Source organism: Equus quagga, chromosome 2 (genome assembly GCF_021613505.1).
Source record: "Equus quagga isolate Etosha38 chromosome 2, UCLA_HA_Equagga_1.0, whole genome shotgun sequence".
Lineage (NCBI taxonomy): Eukaryota > Metazoa > Chordata > Mammalia > Perissodactyla > Equidae > Equus > Equus quagga.
Window position 1 is genome coordinate 27,935,401 of NC_060268.1, and position 20,662 is coordinate 27,956,062.

Consider the following 20,662-nt stretch of genomic DNA (forward strand, 5'->3'; position numbering starts at 1 on the left):
TAAGTTACCTTTTTTGTAAATTAGGCCTTTTTATTCTTAATTTAGACCATTCCTGATGACGTAGGTGTTGGAAGTTCTTAGATGAATTTAGTATAAATTGCGAATGTGAACCTACCATTTTAGATAGATTTATTAATATCTAACATCAGATACACTGTCAGCTTTGCTTCAAATAATGCTGTAAACTCTCATACATAGTTTATAATTACTGAAAGATTGGTTAAGCAATACGTTTTTTTCTGGTAGGAATACAAGCCCAGAAGCAGCTTTTTGTTTTAGAATGAATATTCACTGGGGCTTCGTAAAACTAGGGGAATTGCATAAGTCATCCCTGTGTGCAAAACCTTAGTTGTTGATGTTGAAAGTCTGCTAAGTTACAAACTCCTGACAAAGATTCAATTCTGTTTGTGTCCTGTTGAGAATTTTGTTGCTTCTAGTAAAATTGTTGCTGGAGCAGTTCTTACTGGAGGACTTCTGGTGTGAGCAGTTTCTTTGAAATACTTAGTAGTGATTTCTTTTTTCATTCTTAAATTTATTGCTCTAATTTATTAAAATCTCCACGTTGGTTTTCAGTTCTTCACTTTTGAAATTGTTGATCATTAGAAGGCAGTATGTACGGTCACCCCCAAAAGTGTTGTAGTAAGAGTTTACACATTGTTGGAGATACACAGGCTTAAAGCTATAATTTTTGAGAAGTCTTATCTTTGAGGCAAGAAGGTTGGAATACATACACTAAAAGTAGATCTGAAAGTTCTTAGGTAGGGTGACGTATACATGGATTGATGTTTGTCACAGCTAGCCTGGCATTATTATAATCAGGCTTGATTTATAAGTGCTTTCTGATTTGCACCACAGATATTTACAGTGTTTTCTTAAGTATAAAACCATATTCATGTTTAGAAAAAGCTTTCCGATAGACTTTCTGTAGATTGTAGTCAATTTTAGTCCCGCTTTTTTTTCCCTTACAAGATCTCTCATGAAAATACTCTGGAATTACATAGTGATTATCATTGCAGAAGTTTGTGATTTACTAAAAATCACTGTGGTGTACACATTCAAAGGGTTTCTTTTGTGGTATGTGACTCATATCTCAATTTAAATGAAAGAAACATCACTCACTTATGGACAACCAAGTAGTTCTATAGAGAACTTGGGAGCACAGGAAACAAAGTGCTTAATCAGGTTTGATAATAGACTATAGATTTGATAATACAGCTAGCTGGTAGATAGCTGATACATGGTAAACACCTGGTAAGCAAAAGATCTGGTTCAAAATGATCCTGGTTTTAGTTCAGTGGTCTTTGAGGACTTTATAATAAATAACTTAGCACATGTTGCATATGGTACATGAATAATAGTGTAAACAAAGTGTGTAAGTGACTGGACTTTAAAAATTCTTTCATTAGAAATTTTTCAGAGTTCTGTTAACTACTCTAAATATTTTAAGTAGATATGACAGTGTACCATGAATAGAGGAATGAAATAACATCAACTTACAGATCAAATAGAACACATGTATGACAAGCACTGTATTATACAGTGAAGAAGTGCTGTGAAATTAATAGGGGTTGCTGTGTCCCCTGCATTGAACAGGATTGTCTCATAGAAAGATGAATTGTGTCACCCTTTGGGGCTATAAGCTCCTCTTTAAGATTTAAAGAGCCCCAGGGTAGCTTCACAAAGGGCTATATTTGGACTTGACTTTGATATTAAGTAGGAGGTTTTTAGGCAGAGACAGAGGGTACAGCTGCAATAAAGATATGGAGTTGTGAGTATCCCTCGTGGATTTGGGGAAGCAGCCAGCTGTAAGTGGAAAGAATGTTGGTCCTAAGGGCTTTGTATGGCGCATTAAGGAGTTGTGTCCTCTAGGCAGAGATAGCTTAGAAATAGGCCCATGGCTAGAAAAGAAACTGGAGGGGAAAAGGGATGTGTTCAGTAGTTCACATTGGAATGGAGGGGAGGTAGAGCAATTTCTGAAGTAGACTGATTCTGGTGTGATTTACTGGGTTAAAGTTGTAAGACCAGATGTTTTGTAAGGAGAGGGTAGTGAAGTATAGCTGAGATTTTATCTTTTAAGACTAGGATTATGCTGTTAAAGGTTACATGAAGGGAGATTGGAGGGTTTGAGTTGTTACAATTTTGGGAAATAAGCAGTTTTGCTGTTGATACTTACCCTACAGATCTTTTCCAGGAAGGTATCCTGGTAGACAGTGGAGAAAGGTAGTTGAGGTGAAATACAGTATTGGAGGAGTCTCCATTGAAATGCAAGACAAGTGAAAGAGGCTAACCATCATATTCCTTCAACTAATATTTGAGCCCTTAATTTTGTTGTAGGCACACAAAGTTTTAGGTTTTGGATTAGCAAGTCTAAAAACAGAATTTGGATTGGAGGACACCCTCCCCCCTCTCCCCCAATCTTAATGGAATTCGAGGAGCTGTCATCTTGCCTCCCTCCTCCTCCATTTTTCTAATATTCCTGAGCAGCACTGGACCTGAGAGATAGCATTTGTATATGTGCATAAAGGAAGAGTACGTGAAATATTTAGATTTTGAGGTTTTGGATAATTGAGTGAGACCATCTGCTCGGAAAGGCATGTGATTGAGAGCAGGAGGGTTCTGGCTACCTGGAAAAGCTGAGAGATGCTGCTTTAGGTGATTTTAGATGTCATTTTAGGCATAAGAAATTTTGCATTTGGTCAAAGCCTCTGTGTTGATGGCTTTCTTGTGGGAATCTGATCATGTTATAGTTGCCAGGAAGATTTTAGATGAGGGCATAGATTATTACGAATATACTTTGAAGATAAACCAGATATTTTTGCACTTAAACTTTATTTTACGTAGCATTCGTTTTGGGCTGTTTTCTTAATTTTATTGTGTCCTGAACTCTTGTTGAGTAGGTGGGAGATACTTCTTTGAAGGGGAATCATTTGAGCCTGGATCAGAAAACCTGCTATATGGCTTTGAATTAAGTGGTCTTCTGGTTATATTATTACCTGATCCGAAGGGTAGCCTCTGCTGTTTTAGGAATCTACTTCAGAACATTCTTCATCTGGATAGACTTTGTCAAGTTTCTTGTTAATTTTTTTCTTTTTTTAAACTTAGCTTTATTGAGATAATTCACATATTTAGTATTTTAAGAGTTGTGCAGTCATGACCATGGTCTAATTTTAGAACTTCCATCACCCCAAAAATAAACACCTTACTTACTAGCAATCATCCCTTATTCTTCCTCTATCCCCAAGCCTACCAACCATTAATCCACTTTCTATCTATAGATTGTCTATTCTGGACATTTCATATCACTGTAATCATACAATATGTTGGTTTTTTTGTGACTGATTTCTTTCACTTAGAATATTTCACAATTCATCCATGTTGTACCATGTATTGTACTTCATTTCTTTTTGTTGTTGAATTCCATTGTTTGAATAATGGCACATTTTGTTTACCCATTCATCAGTTGGTGGACATTTGAGATGTCTCCATGTTTTGAATGCTGCTGCTGTAAACATTTGTATACACGTTTCTGTATTGCCATATGTTTTCTTTTCTCTTGGGTATATACCTCGGAGTAGAATACTGGGTCTTACAATAATTCTAAGTTCAGCCTTTTGAGAAACTGCCATACGGTCTTCCAAAGCGGCTGTACCATTTTACATTCCCATCAGCCGTGTATAAGGATTCCAGTTTCTTTTTCCACATTCTTGCCAACATTTGTTTTATTATCTCTTTGTTATTTAAGCCATTTTGTTTTGAGGGTAAGTAATGTTATCCCATTGTGGTTTTGATTTGCATTTTCTTAGAAACTGATGATGTTGACTATTCGTGTGTTTGACTGTTTATCTTTGGAGAAATGTATTTTTTCTTTGCCCATTTTTATATTGGGTGGGTTTTTTTTGTTGTAAGGCTTCTTCATATATTCTGAATGTAATATCTGATATTGACATTTTTGAAATAGTTACTATTTGCAGTGTCTTATAGCTTCACCATCCCGCTTTGTGATTATAGGAGATGTGTAGCTATCGTCTTATACTAAGGACATCTAACTGATTTGTAAGGATTATGATTTTGTTAGAGAACTGAAAAAATTACAGAATTTTGGGCTATTTGGAAATTATAAGCAGTAGATAAATGTCTGTGGAAGCAACAAACTAGAACAGTGCTTTTCAGTAGAACTTTCTGTGATGTTATATAAATATTCTATATCTGTGCTGTTAGTGTGGTAGACATTAGCCACATATGGCTGTTGAGCACTTGAAATGTGGCTGGTACAACTGTGAGGAAGTGAATTTTCAATTTCATTTAAATAGCCATATGTGGCTTGAGTTATTCATTTGAACAGTAAAGGTGTAGAATGCTGAAAAGTGTGTCTTACTGGGTGCAATACATTTTGAGTAGTGTTCAGTATGAGAATTGTAATGACTAAAGACTGCTCTTTAGGGGCTGGCCCCATGGCCGAGGGGTTAAGTTCACATGCTCTGCCTCAGCGGCCCAGGGTTTTGCAGGTTCAGATCCTGGGCACGCACATGACACTGCTTGTCAGGCCACGCTGAGGCGGCATCCCATGTGCCACAACTAGAAGGACCCACAACTGAAAAAACAACTATGTACCAGGGGGCTTTGGGAGAAAAAGGAAAAATAAAATCTTTTTTTTAAAAAAAGATTGCTCTTTAGGCAGGAAATTAGAGAACCCAGACTGGTTTTTGAACAAAGCTGACAAGGAGTATTGGAAGAATATCCAGGGCAGTAATGTTGGTTTTCAGGGAAAGCAAGAAGGTACCCTTTTGATACCTCTTAAGAACTGTACTCTAGGAACGAGAAACAAAGTCCATCAAATAGAGTTTGACTTGTTCAGGCAGATGAAGTGTTTTCCCAGGACCTTTATTACCCTACAGTGATGAATGTGTTATTCCTGTGAGATGAGTGGAGTTCAGCAAGGGGAACAGATTAATGGGGTACAAAAATATTATTGGATAAACTCATCTATGGAAATTTGTGTTTGTGATTTCCTTACAGCAAGTATGACATGACGGTCTCAAATCACATCCATTACAGGCACAAGATAGGATTTTTATTTTGTAATAAATAGCTTGAAAAAAGATTCAATTTTGTGGTAGGTAATTATATTCAATTTACTTTTATCTTATTTTCTTAAGGAAAAACTCTCCCATTGGTTTTTATAAAGCTAAAAAAAGGCAGACCTGTCCCCCTGGCTTTCCAGCTACAAGGATAGGTTTGGTTTGTTACCTATTGATAATAGGATTTGTGATAAGTTCTTTCCTGGAGGCAAGTTTAGGAAAGTCACTTATTTTCTCAACAAATACTTGTTAAGATGGCACTATGAGGCATTGTTGTGTGCACCAGGAGTACTATAGTGGAAAATAGATGACCTCAGAGAAGATGGATGGGTTGAATACATCATATAGAGCATGTTAAGGTGTTGTATATCTTTAATTTTTACTCTGAATAAGATGGGAAGTCGTTGGAGAGTTTTTAGCAGAGGAGTAAGATCTTATTTGCGTTTTAACAAGATTACTCTAAGAATAGATAATAAATGACCCATGGAATTATCTAGACAAGCAGTCATCTGGGCAAGCCTCAGGGCAGTGGCAAACGGGAGTGATGAGAAGTAGTTGAATTTTGAAGTTAATACAGACAGATTTGCTTTTTACAGGTCAATGTGAGGGCTAAGAGAGGAATCAAAGATGTCACCAAAGTTTTGGCCTGGACAAGTAGAGACCTGGAATTTATGGAAATAGTGATGGGGAAGAACATAGGAGGAACTAGGGTGAGGGATGACTGTTCACAAATCAGTTGTGGAGATGTTAAGTTAAGCTCCATCCACTTTGGGAGATGTTAAGGCAGTTGTTTATATGGGACTACAGTAGTCATATGCTTATAGGTCCATAAAACCATGATGCTGGATGAGTAGAGATAGAAAATAGAGTTCCCTGGAGAACTGCAACTTCTAAAGACTGAGGGAGATGAGAATGAGGAGCAAAGGTGATTGAGAATGCCACAAATAAAAAAATTGGAGAGAAATCAGAAGCACGAAGTGTCCTGGAAGCTATATGAATACATATCCAAAGACTATAGAGGGATGAACCGAGAAATGTTATTGGTAGTTCAAGTCATAGGATTTGGAAATGTCCCTTTGATTTAGCAAGTGGAGATCTTTGGTGACTTTGACAAGGGTAGGTTTTGATAATGGTGGAGGCAGAGACTTTACAAGGAGATTCAAGAGAGAGTAAAAAGAAAGAAATTGGAGACAGTATAGAAAACTTTCATGTACAGTAAAATTTACTCTTGGTATACAATTTTGACATGCATAGCCATGTCTCCCCCTGTACAATCAAGGTACTTCCATACTGCCCATAAATTCACCGAGAAACTTCTTTGTAGTCACCTCCTCTCTCCACCCATCCCCTGGTAGCCACAAATCTGTTTCTCAGACAACTCCTTGAAAGAAATCTTACTGTAAGTGAAAGGAGAGAAGTCTACTCTTCTGACCTGGCTTGATAAGTGAGAATATAGGAATAAGCTTATATGTTCTTAACATATGGTCTATAAACAATATTCTTGATAAATACTGGAATATAGTTTCAGCTTTTTAAAAACAGGCGTTGGACCACACTAACAGTTTAAGACATTATTTTTGGAAAATTTCTTGAGAACATCGTGACAAATAAGTAATGTTATAATTCTTTTGAAATTGAGGAATCTAGAAAAGATTATCACCTGGATGGAAAGCTTTATAAACGAAAGCAGTGCCAGGGATTAATTTTTTTTTTCTTAACATAGTCTTGGGTCCAGTCCTGTTTCTGAAAGAATTGAATCTAGGACTCAAAGCAACCTGCATATTATTGCCCAGATTATTTTTCATTTAGGAAGTGTCTTCCCATAAAACATCTAATTTTGTGTTAACATAGCTCCCCAATGAATCCATCAAGACAATTCACTATATTTTCTTAATTTTAAGGTGCAGCTTTTCATACTTTAAAATTTGTAAAATTGGGTGCATCTTAAAATGAGTGTGTAAATTTACTGGTTTTTTCCTGTCTTGCAAAGGTGCTGTAAATCAATCAGTGGTACAGTTTTCAGTCAAATTGTATCTTTGAACTTGCAGAAGTGCCGCTAATTACTAATATCAACAATGTTTTTTTGAAAGAAGATGACAAAACCATTAGTTCTACATATGTAGGGGCTGCTGATTGCTGCTCTTTCTAAGTAGGAATGTATGTGGTGTTCTTCAGCCTCAATCTTTGTTCTTTAGGCAGGGTTCTTAAACCCACAGAGGTGATAATCTGTGTTTCTTTTTTTTTCTTTAGTTACGTAATTGTGTTGTCTTTAAAATTTAATAGTTTAGGTGCCCCTATATATTGAATAATCCTATAGAGCATACTGGTTTACCATTTAGTCCCTTTATCATTTAGGTGAGCAGTGCTTGCTGTTTTTAATTTTGACTTTCATGCAGATAATCTGATCTTTAATTGACAACCATTGGATAAAGGCAGCACGAAGAAAGTTAAGGAACATAAAGTGCAAGTGTGCACATTTACTTTGGTAATTAGCACTCCATCCATAAATTGAATTAGCAAAACAAGTGTAAGTTAACAGTTTTATCCAGTTTGGCTTCTCCCAGACTCACCAAGGCAACATGTTTGTGGAGGGGTCCCTACAAACAGCATTTAAAGTTGTCTCTTTATTTAGAAATTAAACAAATCATAAAAATGTAGCTAGTTATTTTTAAGCACAAAAGCAAGAATTCCAACTACATCATGAATACAGGTTTTGGGGGGTAAGTTTTTGACATCATGTGGTTTCATTTTAATGTAAACCTGAATTAAACATGTTACACAGTCATTTTTAGCACATTTTTTTCTTACATAATTAAAGCAAAGTCAATAGCCTACTCAAATAGAATAAAGCTTTGAGATTTAAAGAAATACACTTAAATTACTTTAGGGTGAACTTTAAAATTTTTTGGGTTTTAGTAAGTGTTTATATGTTAAAATGAATTTTATACCATAGTCTTCTACATTTAAAATAATTTCATTGTGTTAATTATTAGCACGTTAAAAAGGGGTGACAAGATTTAAAAACTCTACTGAGGGGTTCTACTATAGATCTACAGTCCAGTGAAAAAGTTATGGTAATTTTTAAAGAGATTGGGAAATAGTTGTGTAAATCGTTGAAATACGGTTTCATCGAAGATTTTATAAGGAGTGGGAAAGAAATATCCAGAAATACATTTTATAATGTTCAAAGATACCAATTACTGAAGGCCTTGATTCTTGAACAGTTTAATCTATAGTGAGTCCTGGTGGCGACAGACTGAGGCAGGTATCTGTCATCAGTTTGGGAGTTCTTTTAACTAGTAATTAGTGGAGCTAGAATGGAAAAACCTGCTCTTTTGGTTCTTAAACTCCGTAAGTAACTTTTGCAGTTATGTCACATTGTTTTCCATGGTTTCCTCTAGATATATCCCACAGACTATATTTTACAGTTACATATTCATTGAGATCTTTACTTTCTTAAAATCATTCCTTTTGTATCTCATCGTGAATTTGCACATATTTTTCTCTGTCCCTCTCTAAATATATAAAAGCATGTTTCTCAGAAATGAGCACGTGGTATTCTAGACTTAGTCCTGATTAGCTCAAACGGAATGGAATATTCCTCAATTTCTCTATCAGCGATTTTTAACTTTTTGTAAATAGGTACATTCACAGAATCTTAACAGACAATTTCAGGGATTCTCAGACATTCTGAATCCCAAACATAGTAGCCTGTAAAATCAGTCCCTTTCTAGGAAAATCAGAGGCATCAGGAAAATCTGTGTCTTGAAAATTTTCCATTGTAGATAAAAAATGAGGCAGAAGAAAATACCTCCTAACACTTGAATGAAATTATAATGGGGTTGCATATTTAAACTGAATTTGATAAATATTGTACTGGGGGGAAGTAATCTTACTAGATTGCTCTCACCTATAAATTATTTCATGTGGCATTTTTTATTCAAATTTTTGTGGGCAACAATATCTGACCGTTGGTTTTTAGAATTACCTATTTTATAATTAATGTGCCTAAAATTATTTTTTAAGAGAGGAAACAGCTGTTGTACATTAGATATATTCAGGAGAATGTATATTTTTACTATGTTAATTGTAGTTGTTTCTACTTTGGTTTAGTGATTGAGTTGTGTTATTATTAATCAAGGGTTTTGAGACCCAAAGAAGATCACTGTGTTATATTTAGTCATTTAAGAGGCTTTTCTTTGACAACTTGTGTATTTAATAAATGCCTTGTAATGCTTATGTTTTAGCTCGGAGATTAAGATCAAGATTCTTTGTCTTACCTGTTCAGATAATAAGCTAGCTAAAGTGCATCCAGAAATATTTTCATTTCTTCAAAATGGTATTTTAATTCCCTTTTATTCTGGAGTAGATTTTATGCCAACATGTAGTGTCCAGATTCCTGATTCAGGGTGCAGTCGTATTCTCTTAAGGTTTAGTGCTTGTTCCTCTGGTAATAATGAAACTTTCATGAAGACTTTTTAGTGACGTGGGCTTTATAAGTAGGGGATCCACAGCTGTTGTTGCCCAATGTGATTTACTGTATGGCTTTCTCATGGGGAAAATGGTTACTTAATTTGAAGCTGTTCTCTTATCCCTTTGACTTTTAAGCATTATCTCGGTAGCTATGGTTTTCTCCTCCTTATGTTTTCACATTCATGCACTTTGACATTTTACAAGGCAAGGTCTACAAAGCAAGGTTACTTAACTTTCTTAGAGGAATCTTTGAGAGGTTTTTCAAGAGTCCAATTTTGCCTGAGCAGGAGTTAATTAGGTGGCACTAAAAGCCCTTCAGCATTACCAGTTGATCTTTTGAAATACATTTTTTGTCCAAGAACTAGAGCGTTTGACTCCCATTTGTGTTCATGGGACCATTACGTAGATTGAAAATAAACTGCATTTCTTGCCTCATTTTCGTTATAGTGACTATCTGATCTGAGTCAGCTGAAATAGTATGGTTCAAAAGGAAATTCTAGTGCCAGGAAGTATTATGGAATCTAGAATGGCTAGCTCATTGGTTGAGACATTGATGTGGTGTGAGTGAGTGAGTTGGGAGGTAGGTTAGATCTCGGAATCCAACAGGGCTGGGGCATGAGCTGTGTTCATGCCCAAAGATACGGATACCTCACTTTTGTTTACCTCCAGAAATTGTTTGAAAAGTACCATTATTTTGCACAAAAGAGAGTAGTTTCTGAATCATTATACTTTGGAAAATTTTGAGCCAAAAGATGAAAAGCTTTATGTAAAAATGGAAGATAATCTTGATAATAAAATATTACTAAGTATCTTTGCATTAATTTCCATAAACAGATTAAAACTGACTAATTAACAGCTGAGCTAATGCTTGTCTACTGGGAAGAAACCTCTGTAGAAACTCTAAGGGCTTCCTGCTTTCTGAATCATAAATTTTCTGTTTTCCTGTGACTCAAACTTAAAAGTATTCTTTATTGGAGCTTAAAACAAAACGTAATGTGAGTGCTTTTGTAACTTTTACTACATTGTTGAGTCTTTGACTCATGGCACGTTTATCCTGTGCTTCGAGGGGAAAAGGGTTAAGTGGTCGGTGACTAAAGACTGCTTAAGTGAAGATTAGTAAATCCTGCCCTCACTTGTCTGGCACTGTACATGTGCTCTTTGTTAATTTAGGGAAATGTTCCTCTCATAGCCGCTCCTAGAAAAGATAAAATATTACCTTGTTAAAGTAGGGAAGAAACATTTTAGATTAAGCTGGGTTGAGCATAAGAGAGAATTATCTATGAGAGCTTGTAAAATCAATGTTTTCACTACTAGGAGGATTGGAGACTGTTACAAATTCAGAGAAGACTAGCTACTAATGAGATATGTAAGAGGGAGTCATCACGTTGTATATGAATTATAAAATTTCGGAGCTGTTTAATACATAACATTTGTTCATTAAAGTCTTTCCACTTAGGCAGAGCAGCAGTTGATAGGTTGTTTTTTATAGAACACCTGGGCCTTGCAGTTAAATTAGTTGCTAAAAAGGTGCAGAACTAGAATTAACAAAATTTTTTTTTCCTACTGCTGTGTCTTAACCTTCTTGTGCTGCCACAGGCTCTTGTAAAAATAACATGGAATGTAGAGAGTTTCTAGAACTGATGTCCATGTAAGAAGTTTTTTGTTGTATTTTGAATTTTTTCTTTACAAATGTAAGAGTCAGTACCAAGCTCTCTTTTTGGTGTTTCTTTAGCAATCACTGGGATACTTATCCAGTGGAAGCAGCAGTTGAACAACCAGTGATTTTTGGGGAGCTACGTGTGTGCTGGGCAGTAGATTTAGGCACTAGTGAATGGTGAACAAGATAGACAATATTCTCTGCTCCTTGGAACTTTGAGTAGAGCTTATGCTTAAATGTTTTTAAAATTGCTAGTGGTATTTTCCTCCCAGCTGGCAAATATGAAATGGCTGTTTTTATAGGGCAAGAATGCTTTTAACACTGGCAATTTTATATGGTTATGAAAAGAGTAAGATCAAGATAAAGGCCATTTATTTTAAAAGTAGTGTTCTTTATTCCTGCCATAGTTACAGGGGAACCTTTTGTATCCAGTGCATAAGGCCAGCCAACCATATCATTGGGTATAAGTATGTATACGTAGTATTTTCTTAAAAATAACTGCAGTATTAAAATTACTGAAGAATAAAGGCCTTTTGAATGAAAGTAACTTAGTAAAAAGTTTGGATCACCGCTGTTTGGATCTGTTAACTTAATTTTGGTTGTGAAGAAATTTTGTTTTCCTTTTACGCAATAGGATGTACAGTTACCCAGCACGTGTTCCTCCTCCTCCTCCTATTGCTCGGGCTGTAGTGCCCTCAAAACGCCAGCGTGTATCAGGAAACACCTCACGAAGGGGCAAAAGTGGCTTCAATTCTAAGAGTGGACAGCGAGGATCTTCTTCCAAGTCTGGAAAGTGTATGTATTATTATTGCAGCTTTGTGATAATTCTGATATTTCTTGTGTGTTGAAATAGGGAAATTCGTTAATGCAGCTAATAATGATCAGTTTTTGTACAAATGGTTTTGCGTAATCAAAATAATGGAAGAGAAGATAGTGATTAAGGGGCCAACGCTTAACTCCCTTCTATCCCTAAGACTTTGGTAATTTGGGAAAAGTCATTAGACTTTAGGGAGTTGAGGCACCTTACTAAATTTATGAAATAATGTTAGTCAGTAAAGCAGTACAGAAAGTGCTTAAAAATAGAATTGAGGTCTACAGAAGTCAGAACACTGCTGCTGAGGGAGTAAGCACATTAGGTTCAGTTTTTGACTACCAACTAAAAGATCGAAGGTCCTCATTACTGGGACAGTCCGGGACTGGCTCCATTTCTCCCCAGAGACATTGGCTGCTGGTTATATAGTCTAGTGGGAATGTGTTTGGTAACTGGTAGCTTCTGGTACATTTGATTCTAATCTTGGATTTTTTTTGTATTAAAGTGAAAGGAGATGACCTTCAGGCCATTAAGAAGGAGTTGACCCAGATAAAACAAAAGGTGGATTCTCTGCTGGAAAGCCTGGAAAAAATTGAAAAGGAGCAGAGCAAACAAGCAGGTAAATAGTTCTGCTGCTTGTTGGGTGTAAAGTTGGGTTAGTTACCTAAGTTAGTTGAAAGTGTATGTTGGAATACTGGGATATAAGGCAATTGATTATGAAACTTGGGAAGTTTGAATTGGGAAGGGCATTTGTGTGGGAGGATTTAGACTTGTGCTGCAGTTCTATGATCATTAGTGGGGATTGTCTACATCCTGTGGACATTACTTGGCCCCTAGACAGACTTGTCCTTCTCATCCCCAGTAGAGATGAAGAATGATAAGTCAGAAGAGGAGCAGAGCAGCAGCTCCCTGAAGAAAGATGAGACTAATGTGAAGATGGAGTCTGAGGGGGGTGCAGATGACTCTGCTGAGGAGGGGGACCTACTGGATGATGATGATAATGAAGATCGGGGGGATGACCAGGTGAAAACCACGGGAAAGGAAAGAAAGAGGTGGTGGAGGGGGGATCAGGGACACATGGAGTGCCTCTAACTCCATCCTATTTGTGTCTGTTTCTCACAGCTGGAGTTGATCAAGGATGATGAAAAAGAGGCTGAGGAAGGAGAGGATGACAGAGACAGCGCCAATGGCGAGGATGACTCTTAAGCACATAGTGGGGTTTAGAAATCTTGTCCCATTATTTCTTTACCTAGGCGCTTGTCTAAGATCAAAATTTTCACCAGATCCTCTCCCCTAGTATCTTCAGCACATGCTCACTGTTCTCCCCATCCTTGTCCTTCCCATGTTCATTAATTCATATTGCCCTGCGCCTAGTCCCATTTTCACTTCCTTTGACGCTCCTAGTAGTTATGTTAAGTCTTACCCTGTAATTTTTGCTTTTAATTTTGATACCTCTTTATGACTTAACAATAAAAAGGATGTATGGTTTTTATCAACTGTCTCCAAAATAATCTCTTGTTATGCAGGGAGTACAGTTCTTTCCATTCATACATGAGTTCAGTAGTTGCTTCCCTAACTACAAAGGCAATCTCATTAGTTGAGTAGCACCTTGAGAGCAGCTTTGAGTTAGAGGTATGTGTGTTATACCCCACACAAGAGTGCTGTGTGGGGCTGTTCAACACAAATGTAACAATGTATTTTTGTGAATGAGAGTTGGCATGTCAAATGCATCCTCTAGAAAAATAATTAGTGTAATAGTCTTAAGATTTGTTTTCTAAAGTTGATACTGTGGGTTATTTTTGTGAACAGCCTGATGTTTGAGACCTTTTTTTCTCAAAATAAACAAGTCCTTATTAAACCAGGAATTTGGAGAAAAAAAACCCTGGTTTTTTATTTTTGTATTTTATAATTGTTTACTTCAAGTTCTTTGTTTCACAGCGGCCTCTACAAAACCCCTAGAATGTAGTAGATGTATTTTTCCTTGAGTCATAATCATTATGCATACCAACATACATTACTCAAATTATATTTCATTGGGGTGGGTGTTGCATTAAGGAGACAAGAACTTTGATGTGGAGTGGAGATTCTTTTGCAGAAGGGCTTTTATACCCAAATGAAAAAGTTCAAGAACTACTTAAGCCTTCTCATCAATGCTTTGTGGTCCAGTTGGCACCCTTTTTGAGACTTTGGTTATGTGCTAAATTGTTTTGTCCTTAAATAGAAGAGGCACAAACATGTTGAGATTTTCGGAAAATTGAAACAACTAGAGAAGGAAACTTCTATTTTCTTCTCTTAATTGCTATTTATAGCCCCAGTTACCTTCTGGATTCTGAGTCCATGCCTCAACAACATTACTGAAAATAGGAAAGCTCTTTCTTTCCTGGTCTCCTATATAGTCTGTGCCTTCCCAGGTAACTGAGAACATAGTGAGGGTTATACACTTAGTTTACTTTCAGTTAGTTAATCCATATGAACTACTTTTTGATATCTCCCCCCCCCCACTTGATTAATAGCAGTGATTTTTAGGCATGGTACTAGTTAGCACCCAAACTTGTAACAATGGATTTATTAAACAGCTTCCAGATTTGTGATGCTTGCCTAGTCTGAGAAGGTCCAGTTTATTTGTTTTATACTTCAGTTTTTCTACCAGAGCAGGACAAAAACATAGTTAGTTTAGTTTGAATTGAACTCTTATCATTTACAAAAACCTTGGATTCTCCAGAACATTGCTGCTGTTTCATAGCATGCAGCAAAGGCATTTATATCTAGCCTCCTATGGGCAGAAATCATGTCCTATTTATAAGGATCTCCTAAGTCATTTTATGTAACAGATAACAGAGCAGAATAGAAGAGACTGAACTATCGGACTACCCTTGGATCCCAGATCTACAGTATAAAAGTAGCTTTTGTGTGTTAGTTTGGTCAAAAATAGTTCTACCTACCCTGTTTTCTGAGTTTATGTGATCTCATATGTTACAGAAAGTCACTTTTAGCTTGTAATTCATGGCGGGAATATAAACTGGATGCCTATAGGAAAGGGTCAGAGTTCTAAAATGCTAATAAAACATGTTTAAAATTATAATGTTAGCCATCAGTATTTAAAAGATACTGGACCAATTAGTCTAGGCCTGAAAGTGTTTAATTTTAATTCCATATGAAACCAAGTATCGACAGAAACTGGTAAACCCGTTTTAATAGCTAAAGAAAAGATACATGCTCTTAGAAAATCTGTATATACACACACAGGGTTATTGATAAAATATCAAGATATCTCTAGTTTGTCTTGATTGGGAAGAGTCATTTCACACTCTAGGTCTCAGGCTACTATGAATTAACCATCTCCTTGTAACTAAGAGAACAGTACTCTATCTTTGCATAGTCACAGGTACTTTGAAATTCAGGCCCCTAGGCCAAAACTATAGCAAAGTGAATAGTGTATAGTTACGTGTCTTTTGAAATCTAATCAAACGCAGATATTACAGGCTTTTAAAAAGAGGGTAATGTTCTTAAAGACATTGATCAAATGGTAGACTTATAGTCACTATTGTGTTACTTAACCCTGGGCTCTGAGAAATGAGATTAGAGTAGGTCCAATAGAAATTACAGAGGCAGAGGATTAGGCCTGGCAGTTTTGGAGTAGCTAATAATTGTTTAGAGGGAATTCTGGGTAACTTGACAATCTCAAAGACAGGGGCCTTGTATACACGATTCAGTGGAAGTAAGGTTTAAAGTGAAAAATGGTGAATGCATTTATTAGATATAAAATTCAGGACAATGGATTTTCTCTCAATATTCCATGAATCTAAGAAAATAGCCTGGAGGCTTTCAAGAATGCAGTTTCGAGTGAATATTGGAAGGCAAATGATAAGGTGGATGATTAAAAAAATCACTTTGAAACATTTCTTTCTGATGCTATATAATTTTGATGGAACATTTGGAGCTCACTGGCTGGGGTACTTTCTAAATTGCTACTATCTCACCAATGAAAGGAGCTAACTTAAACGTATCAGGTTGGAATGGATGACAAATTTGGAGTGCTTGAAAGTAGGGTTCCCACTAGATTTCACTTCAGATGTTACCCCAACATCTTAAACTTGCAAGGATTATAAGATTAGTACCAGAGTGTTTTAAAGCCTTTGTTTTACAGGGAACTAGGTATAACAGAAAAGGAAAATAATACAAAGTGGAACAGTAAGATTATGGTAAATTGCAAAGGAATGAACAAGTCAAATGAGGAATGAGAATATAGTGGAAGGAGTAGAACAAAAATTACCATTATTCGAGTCATACGGTAACTATAAAATGTCAGTGAAAGAATTTACTGGACAACTTAGCGGCAATATGTTCGTTCAAAAGACTGAGTAGCTAGGGGAAGCAAAGCCAAGGGGCATGATATGGAAAGTAAAGAAACAGATGACAAATAATACATCACAAGTACTAGTGTTTTTAGGTAACCTAGGTGAAATGATGGGGTACGTTGGGGAATAGGAAATAGCTATGTGTTTAGTGAGACCAGTTGAAAGATGTACTTTGTTCTGAGAACATGTGGCTGTCCTGGACATCATTGACTGACCACCAGTGCACTAATTTTATTTTCAGGAGAGAACCAGAAAGCATCATTATTGACTTTGTCTGAGAAAAGGAGGGACTTAGCCACATAATCTTTCCTACTGACAGTCAACCTTTTAAGTTTAATATGAGGAAACTTCAGATCACCTTGACCAAGAAAATGCTGAATTTAGAGGGATCAAAGAAAAAGACCCCTATAACTCGAGGAAACCAATTTACAGTAGTAAACATAGATATGACATAGAAATGGTAGTGATCAGTAAATGAGTTACATATAGTATACAGAATATGGGTTACCTAAGTGACTTTAAAGAACCCCGCTTGGCTACATCAGTAGTGCTGTACCTCACAGAGAACAGGTATCATACTGTGGTGTTTATTACACTAATAAGGAGCACTATGTTGGAGAATTTTAAATTTTTGTTAATCAAATCAATTCTAATGAAGTAAATAAGGAGAAAGCCTCAAAACAATATGTGGTTGTATTGGTAACTTTCAAGTTAATAAAAAGAAAAGGTTTTTTAACCCAACTATGAAAAGCAGGACCTGTTCAGAGTATTAAAGAGTTAGAGCCCTGTTGTGAGCTAGGGTGGGACTCTTTCCCCCACTGCTCAAATTAGAACTACAAAACGTTACGGAAATAGAGAAGGGATAGTGTAATGGGGTGAGTGTCAAAAAGACAGCAGTTAACATGGAGGAGTTGAAGCCCAAGGTGAATGGGAATAAAAAGGCATGTTGCTCTCAGTTCCAGTCCTGAGCATGCCGGATTATTTTTTAAGGTGTCATACAAATAAAAGAGGTTGAGGGAAGTAAGATGTTCCGAAGGTCTGACAAAAATTTGTTTGTGCAAAAGTAACTCCTACAGGCCTTTCACAAACCTGAAAATTGTAATTACAATAATTATTAGTATATTACCGAATTAGTTGTCAAGTGGTTCTCAATCTTAGTTATGCATTAGAACTACCAAGGGAGCTTTTAGAAATCCTGATGCCCAGGTGTGCACTTGAGACCAATTAAGTCTTTGCAGTTGGGACTCTGGCATCAGTCTTTTTCAAGCTTCCTTAATTTCAGTTTGCTACTAGCATGGAGAGCCACTGCACCAAGAGGCAAAAGTGCTAAATAAAGTGGAAGGGTTATGAAAGGACAGTTTTCAGAGAGGGTGTCTGGGTGACTGGCTAATAAGGAAGTTAGCAAAAGAATGCCAGTGTTGAGTAGGTTAAGACAAGTGCTTGCAGTTGCAATAAGAGAGGAAAGCATGGTGGTATGCTCTAGTTAAAAAACAAGCATCTGGTGAAAGGGTGAGGGTGTAATCTACATTGAAATCTATGGCCAAGATAGGAAAAGCACCTTCCGAGGCATCTGGGTTAAAAAGTGAGAGAGGGGCTGGCCCAGTGGTGTAGTGGTTGGGTTTGTGTGCTCTGTTTCAGCAGCTGGAGGATTGCAGGTTTGGATCCTGAGAGTGGACCTATACACTGCTTATTGAGACATGCTGTGGCAGGGGTCCCACATATAAAATAGAGGAAGATAGGCACAGATGTTAGCTCAGTGCCAATATTCCTCAGGAAAAAAATAATCTAAGGTTGAGGGAGAGGCAAAATCTTGTTCTCTGAGGTTGCCAGAAAGCTTGTTAAAGTAAGCCAAACTTGATTTGCCTACCACTCTTAAAACTACACTGTCAACAGAACTTTCTATGATGATAGAAATGTTTCATAATGCATTGACCAATATGGTAGCCCTGTGGCTACTGAGCCCTTAAAATGTGGCTAATGTGAACTGAAGAATTAGATTTTAAATTTTATTTTTAATTTAAGTTTAAATAGTCACATGTAGCATATGGCTACCTTATTGGATAGTGTAGTAGTAGTGAATACTGAGCAATTTCTAAACATGTACAGATACTGATTACTAACTGAAACTTATGTGAACAAATGTGACTCTTTCCAAAATGTTTCATGTTCTCAGTTCATTGAAAATATGTGTTTCTAGGTCCTAGATCCTAACATTGAAGACTTCCCTAGTATGAGGACATCTACAACTGCCGGCCTATTCCATTTGGCTCACGCCTTCATTTAGCAATGCTTCCTGCAGGATAAAATACATTTTTAAGTGGGAACCCATCTTGTCAGTTGGGTGCCCAAGGCTCATGCAAATATTACCATTTACAGAAGGTTTTCTCTGCGTCTGGCGTTATGTTGGGCAAACATTTAACATATACCAATCTTATTTGATTCTCACACAATTCTATTACATACATATGGAAGTAGTAATTCTTCTAAGAGTTTCAGAAGGACTAAGTATCTTCCTTAAAGCCCCATAGTTATTAAATGGTTGAGTTAATGTTTCAACCTATGATCTGACTTAACATCCATGGATTTTTGACCTTGGGAGAGGAAATGGTGTCTTTAAATCCACATCCTTAATCCTAGAAAGTGACAAAACTATTTCCAAACTATGGTAACAGACTATGATTACAGCACCTTCTCTCCTACCAAAAGAGGAAAAATACCTTTACCATTTTTCCTTCCATTCTGTACACTGAATACTAGAGTGGTTCGTAGAACTAATAGTGGCAAAGCACACTGAAGAATGCCTGGCTAGAAGCTGGAATGCTGCTGTTTCATGCAACGTGGTTGGGCTTTGGAAATGTAGAAGGAAGACAGTCTTCCACTCATTTTCCTTAGTTCTTTCTAGGGCACCCAGATCCCCTATTTTAAACCATTTTTCCACCTCAAACATAAACTTCACAAAAATCTTGTAAAAATCACTCTTTAGTGGGACATTACTTTGTTGTTTTCAAGATTCACCTTGAGCTAATATCTGTTGCCAATCTTTCGGGTTTTTGCTCCCCAAAGCCCCGGTACATGATTCCACATGCTAGTTTTAAGTGGTTTTAGTTCTCTGAACCACCACCACAGCATGGCGACCAACAGACAGGTGGTGTGGTTCTTTGACCAGGAAGTGAACCTGGGCCACTGAAGCAGTGAGTGCCGAACTTTAATCACTAGGATGTCAAGGATTGGCTCAGGATGTTACCCTTGATGACACGACTCTGGTACTACCTTGATGTCTGCCTGGCCCATTAGAAGCACCTGGTAGCGTCCTTGCAAGAGTGTCCTAAGAAAGAAAGACTGGTCTTTCCCAAAAGGACTTATTAATGTGAAAGGGGTTCAGTGACACAGATTGAGTCACCTTTGCAGACTCACACAAGCCACAATAATGAATTTCTGGTGTGAATTTGGGACCTAAGTTGGGGGCAAAACAAAAAACTCTACCTGTCAAGTTCAATGACTCAGAAAAATCCCACCCATTTCCAGCCTCGTCCTTGGTTAACCGCTTTACTAGTTCCCATTCAGACTTAGAAATCGTCCGATGGCCCGTGAAGCCTTGGTGTCTGATGCATTTTGTTTGTCTGTTTTTCCCCTGCCCTAAAGGATACTTGCTCCAGAGGTGTGAATGAGATACTTCAAAGCCCTTCTTGGCCATGCTGTGGGAAATTATCCCAATCAGAGGGTTTATAGTGGGGCCAGGTGGTCTGCTAAATAGCTAGCTAGAGCCAACTGCCTGCCCAACCTCACCCACAATATTCTCTCTAGTTGAAACCTGTTACCATTTTTTGTTAATTTCCTCATCCAGCCTAACCTCCCCTTTTCCTAGAACTTTCTCTGCACTCTCCACAAAAGCTGTTCCAGGAGCTGCTGGGGTTTAGTTGCCAGAAAGTTGTCTGCATAACTGCTGGAAATGATGCAGTAGTCTCCGCTGTCTTTGCTAGGTCCTCCATCATGGACTGACCCTCAGCGTTTTTCCCGCTAGAGGTCTTCCAGCTCTCTCTGACTTGGGCAAAGGGAGGAGCAGTCCTTGGTAGAATCTGTTCTCCCAGGGAAAGTCTAGCAGCATGCTCACTAGAAAGTGAGTTTTCAGTGTTATCTGACTGCCTCTGGAGACGGCCTCAGTGTTTACTGTCGGTGTTTTCATTCCCTCTTACCTGAACATACAATCCTGATCCATTCTCCTGGTGGGGCCCAACTACCTGAGTACACACATACGCAGGGTCCTACCATCTCCCCCTCAGCCCGT

At 37.3% G+C, this 20,662-nt stretch overlaps 1 protein-coding gene across 11 annotated transcripts in view; it reads left to right on the top strand.

Annotated features, from left to right (window-relative positions):
- Positions 1–13,511, top strand: part of HNRNPC (heterogeneous nuclear ribonucleoprotein C) — a 48,136-nt gene extending 34,625 nt beyond the window's left edge. For 9 of the 11 annotated variants that reach the window (XM_046652526.1, XM_046652528.1, XM_046652525.1 and 6 more), the window contains 4 exons: positions 11,843–12,003; positions 12,525–12,638; positions 12,882–13,042; positions 13,142–13,511. In XM_046652526.1, coding sequence (XP_046508482.1) covers positions 11,843–12,003; positions 12,525–12,638; positions 12,882–13,042; positions 13,142–13,225 — 520 coding nt within the window. In that variant the 3' untranslated portion in view covers positions 13,226–13,511. The remainder of the gene's footprint in view (positions 1–11,842; positions 12,004–12,524; positions 12,639–12,881; positions 13,043–13,141) is intronic. The other 2 variants (XM_046652534.1, XM_046652536.1) reach the window with 1 other exon arrangement.
- The last annotated feature ends 7,151 nt before the right edge of the window (positions 13,512–20,662 follow it).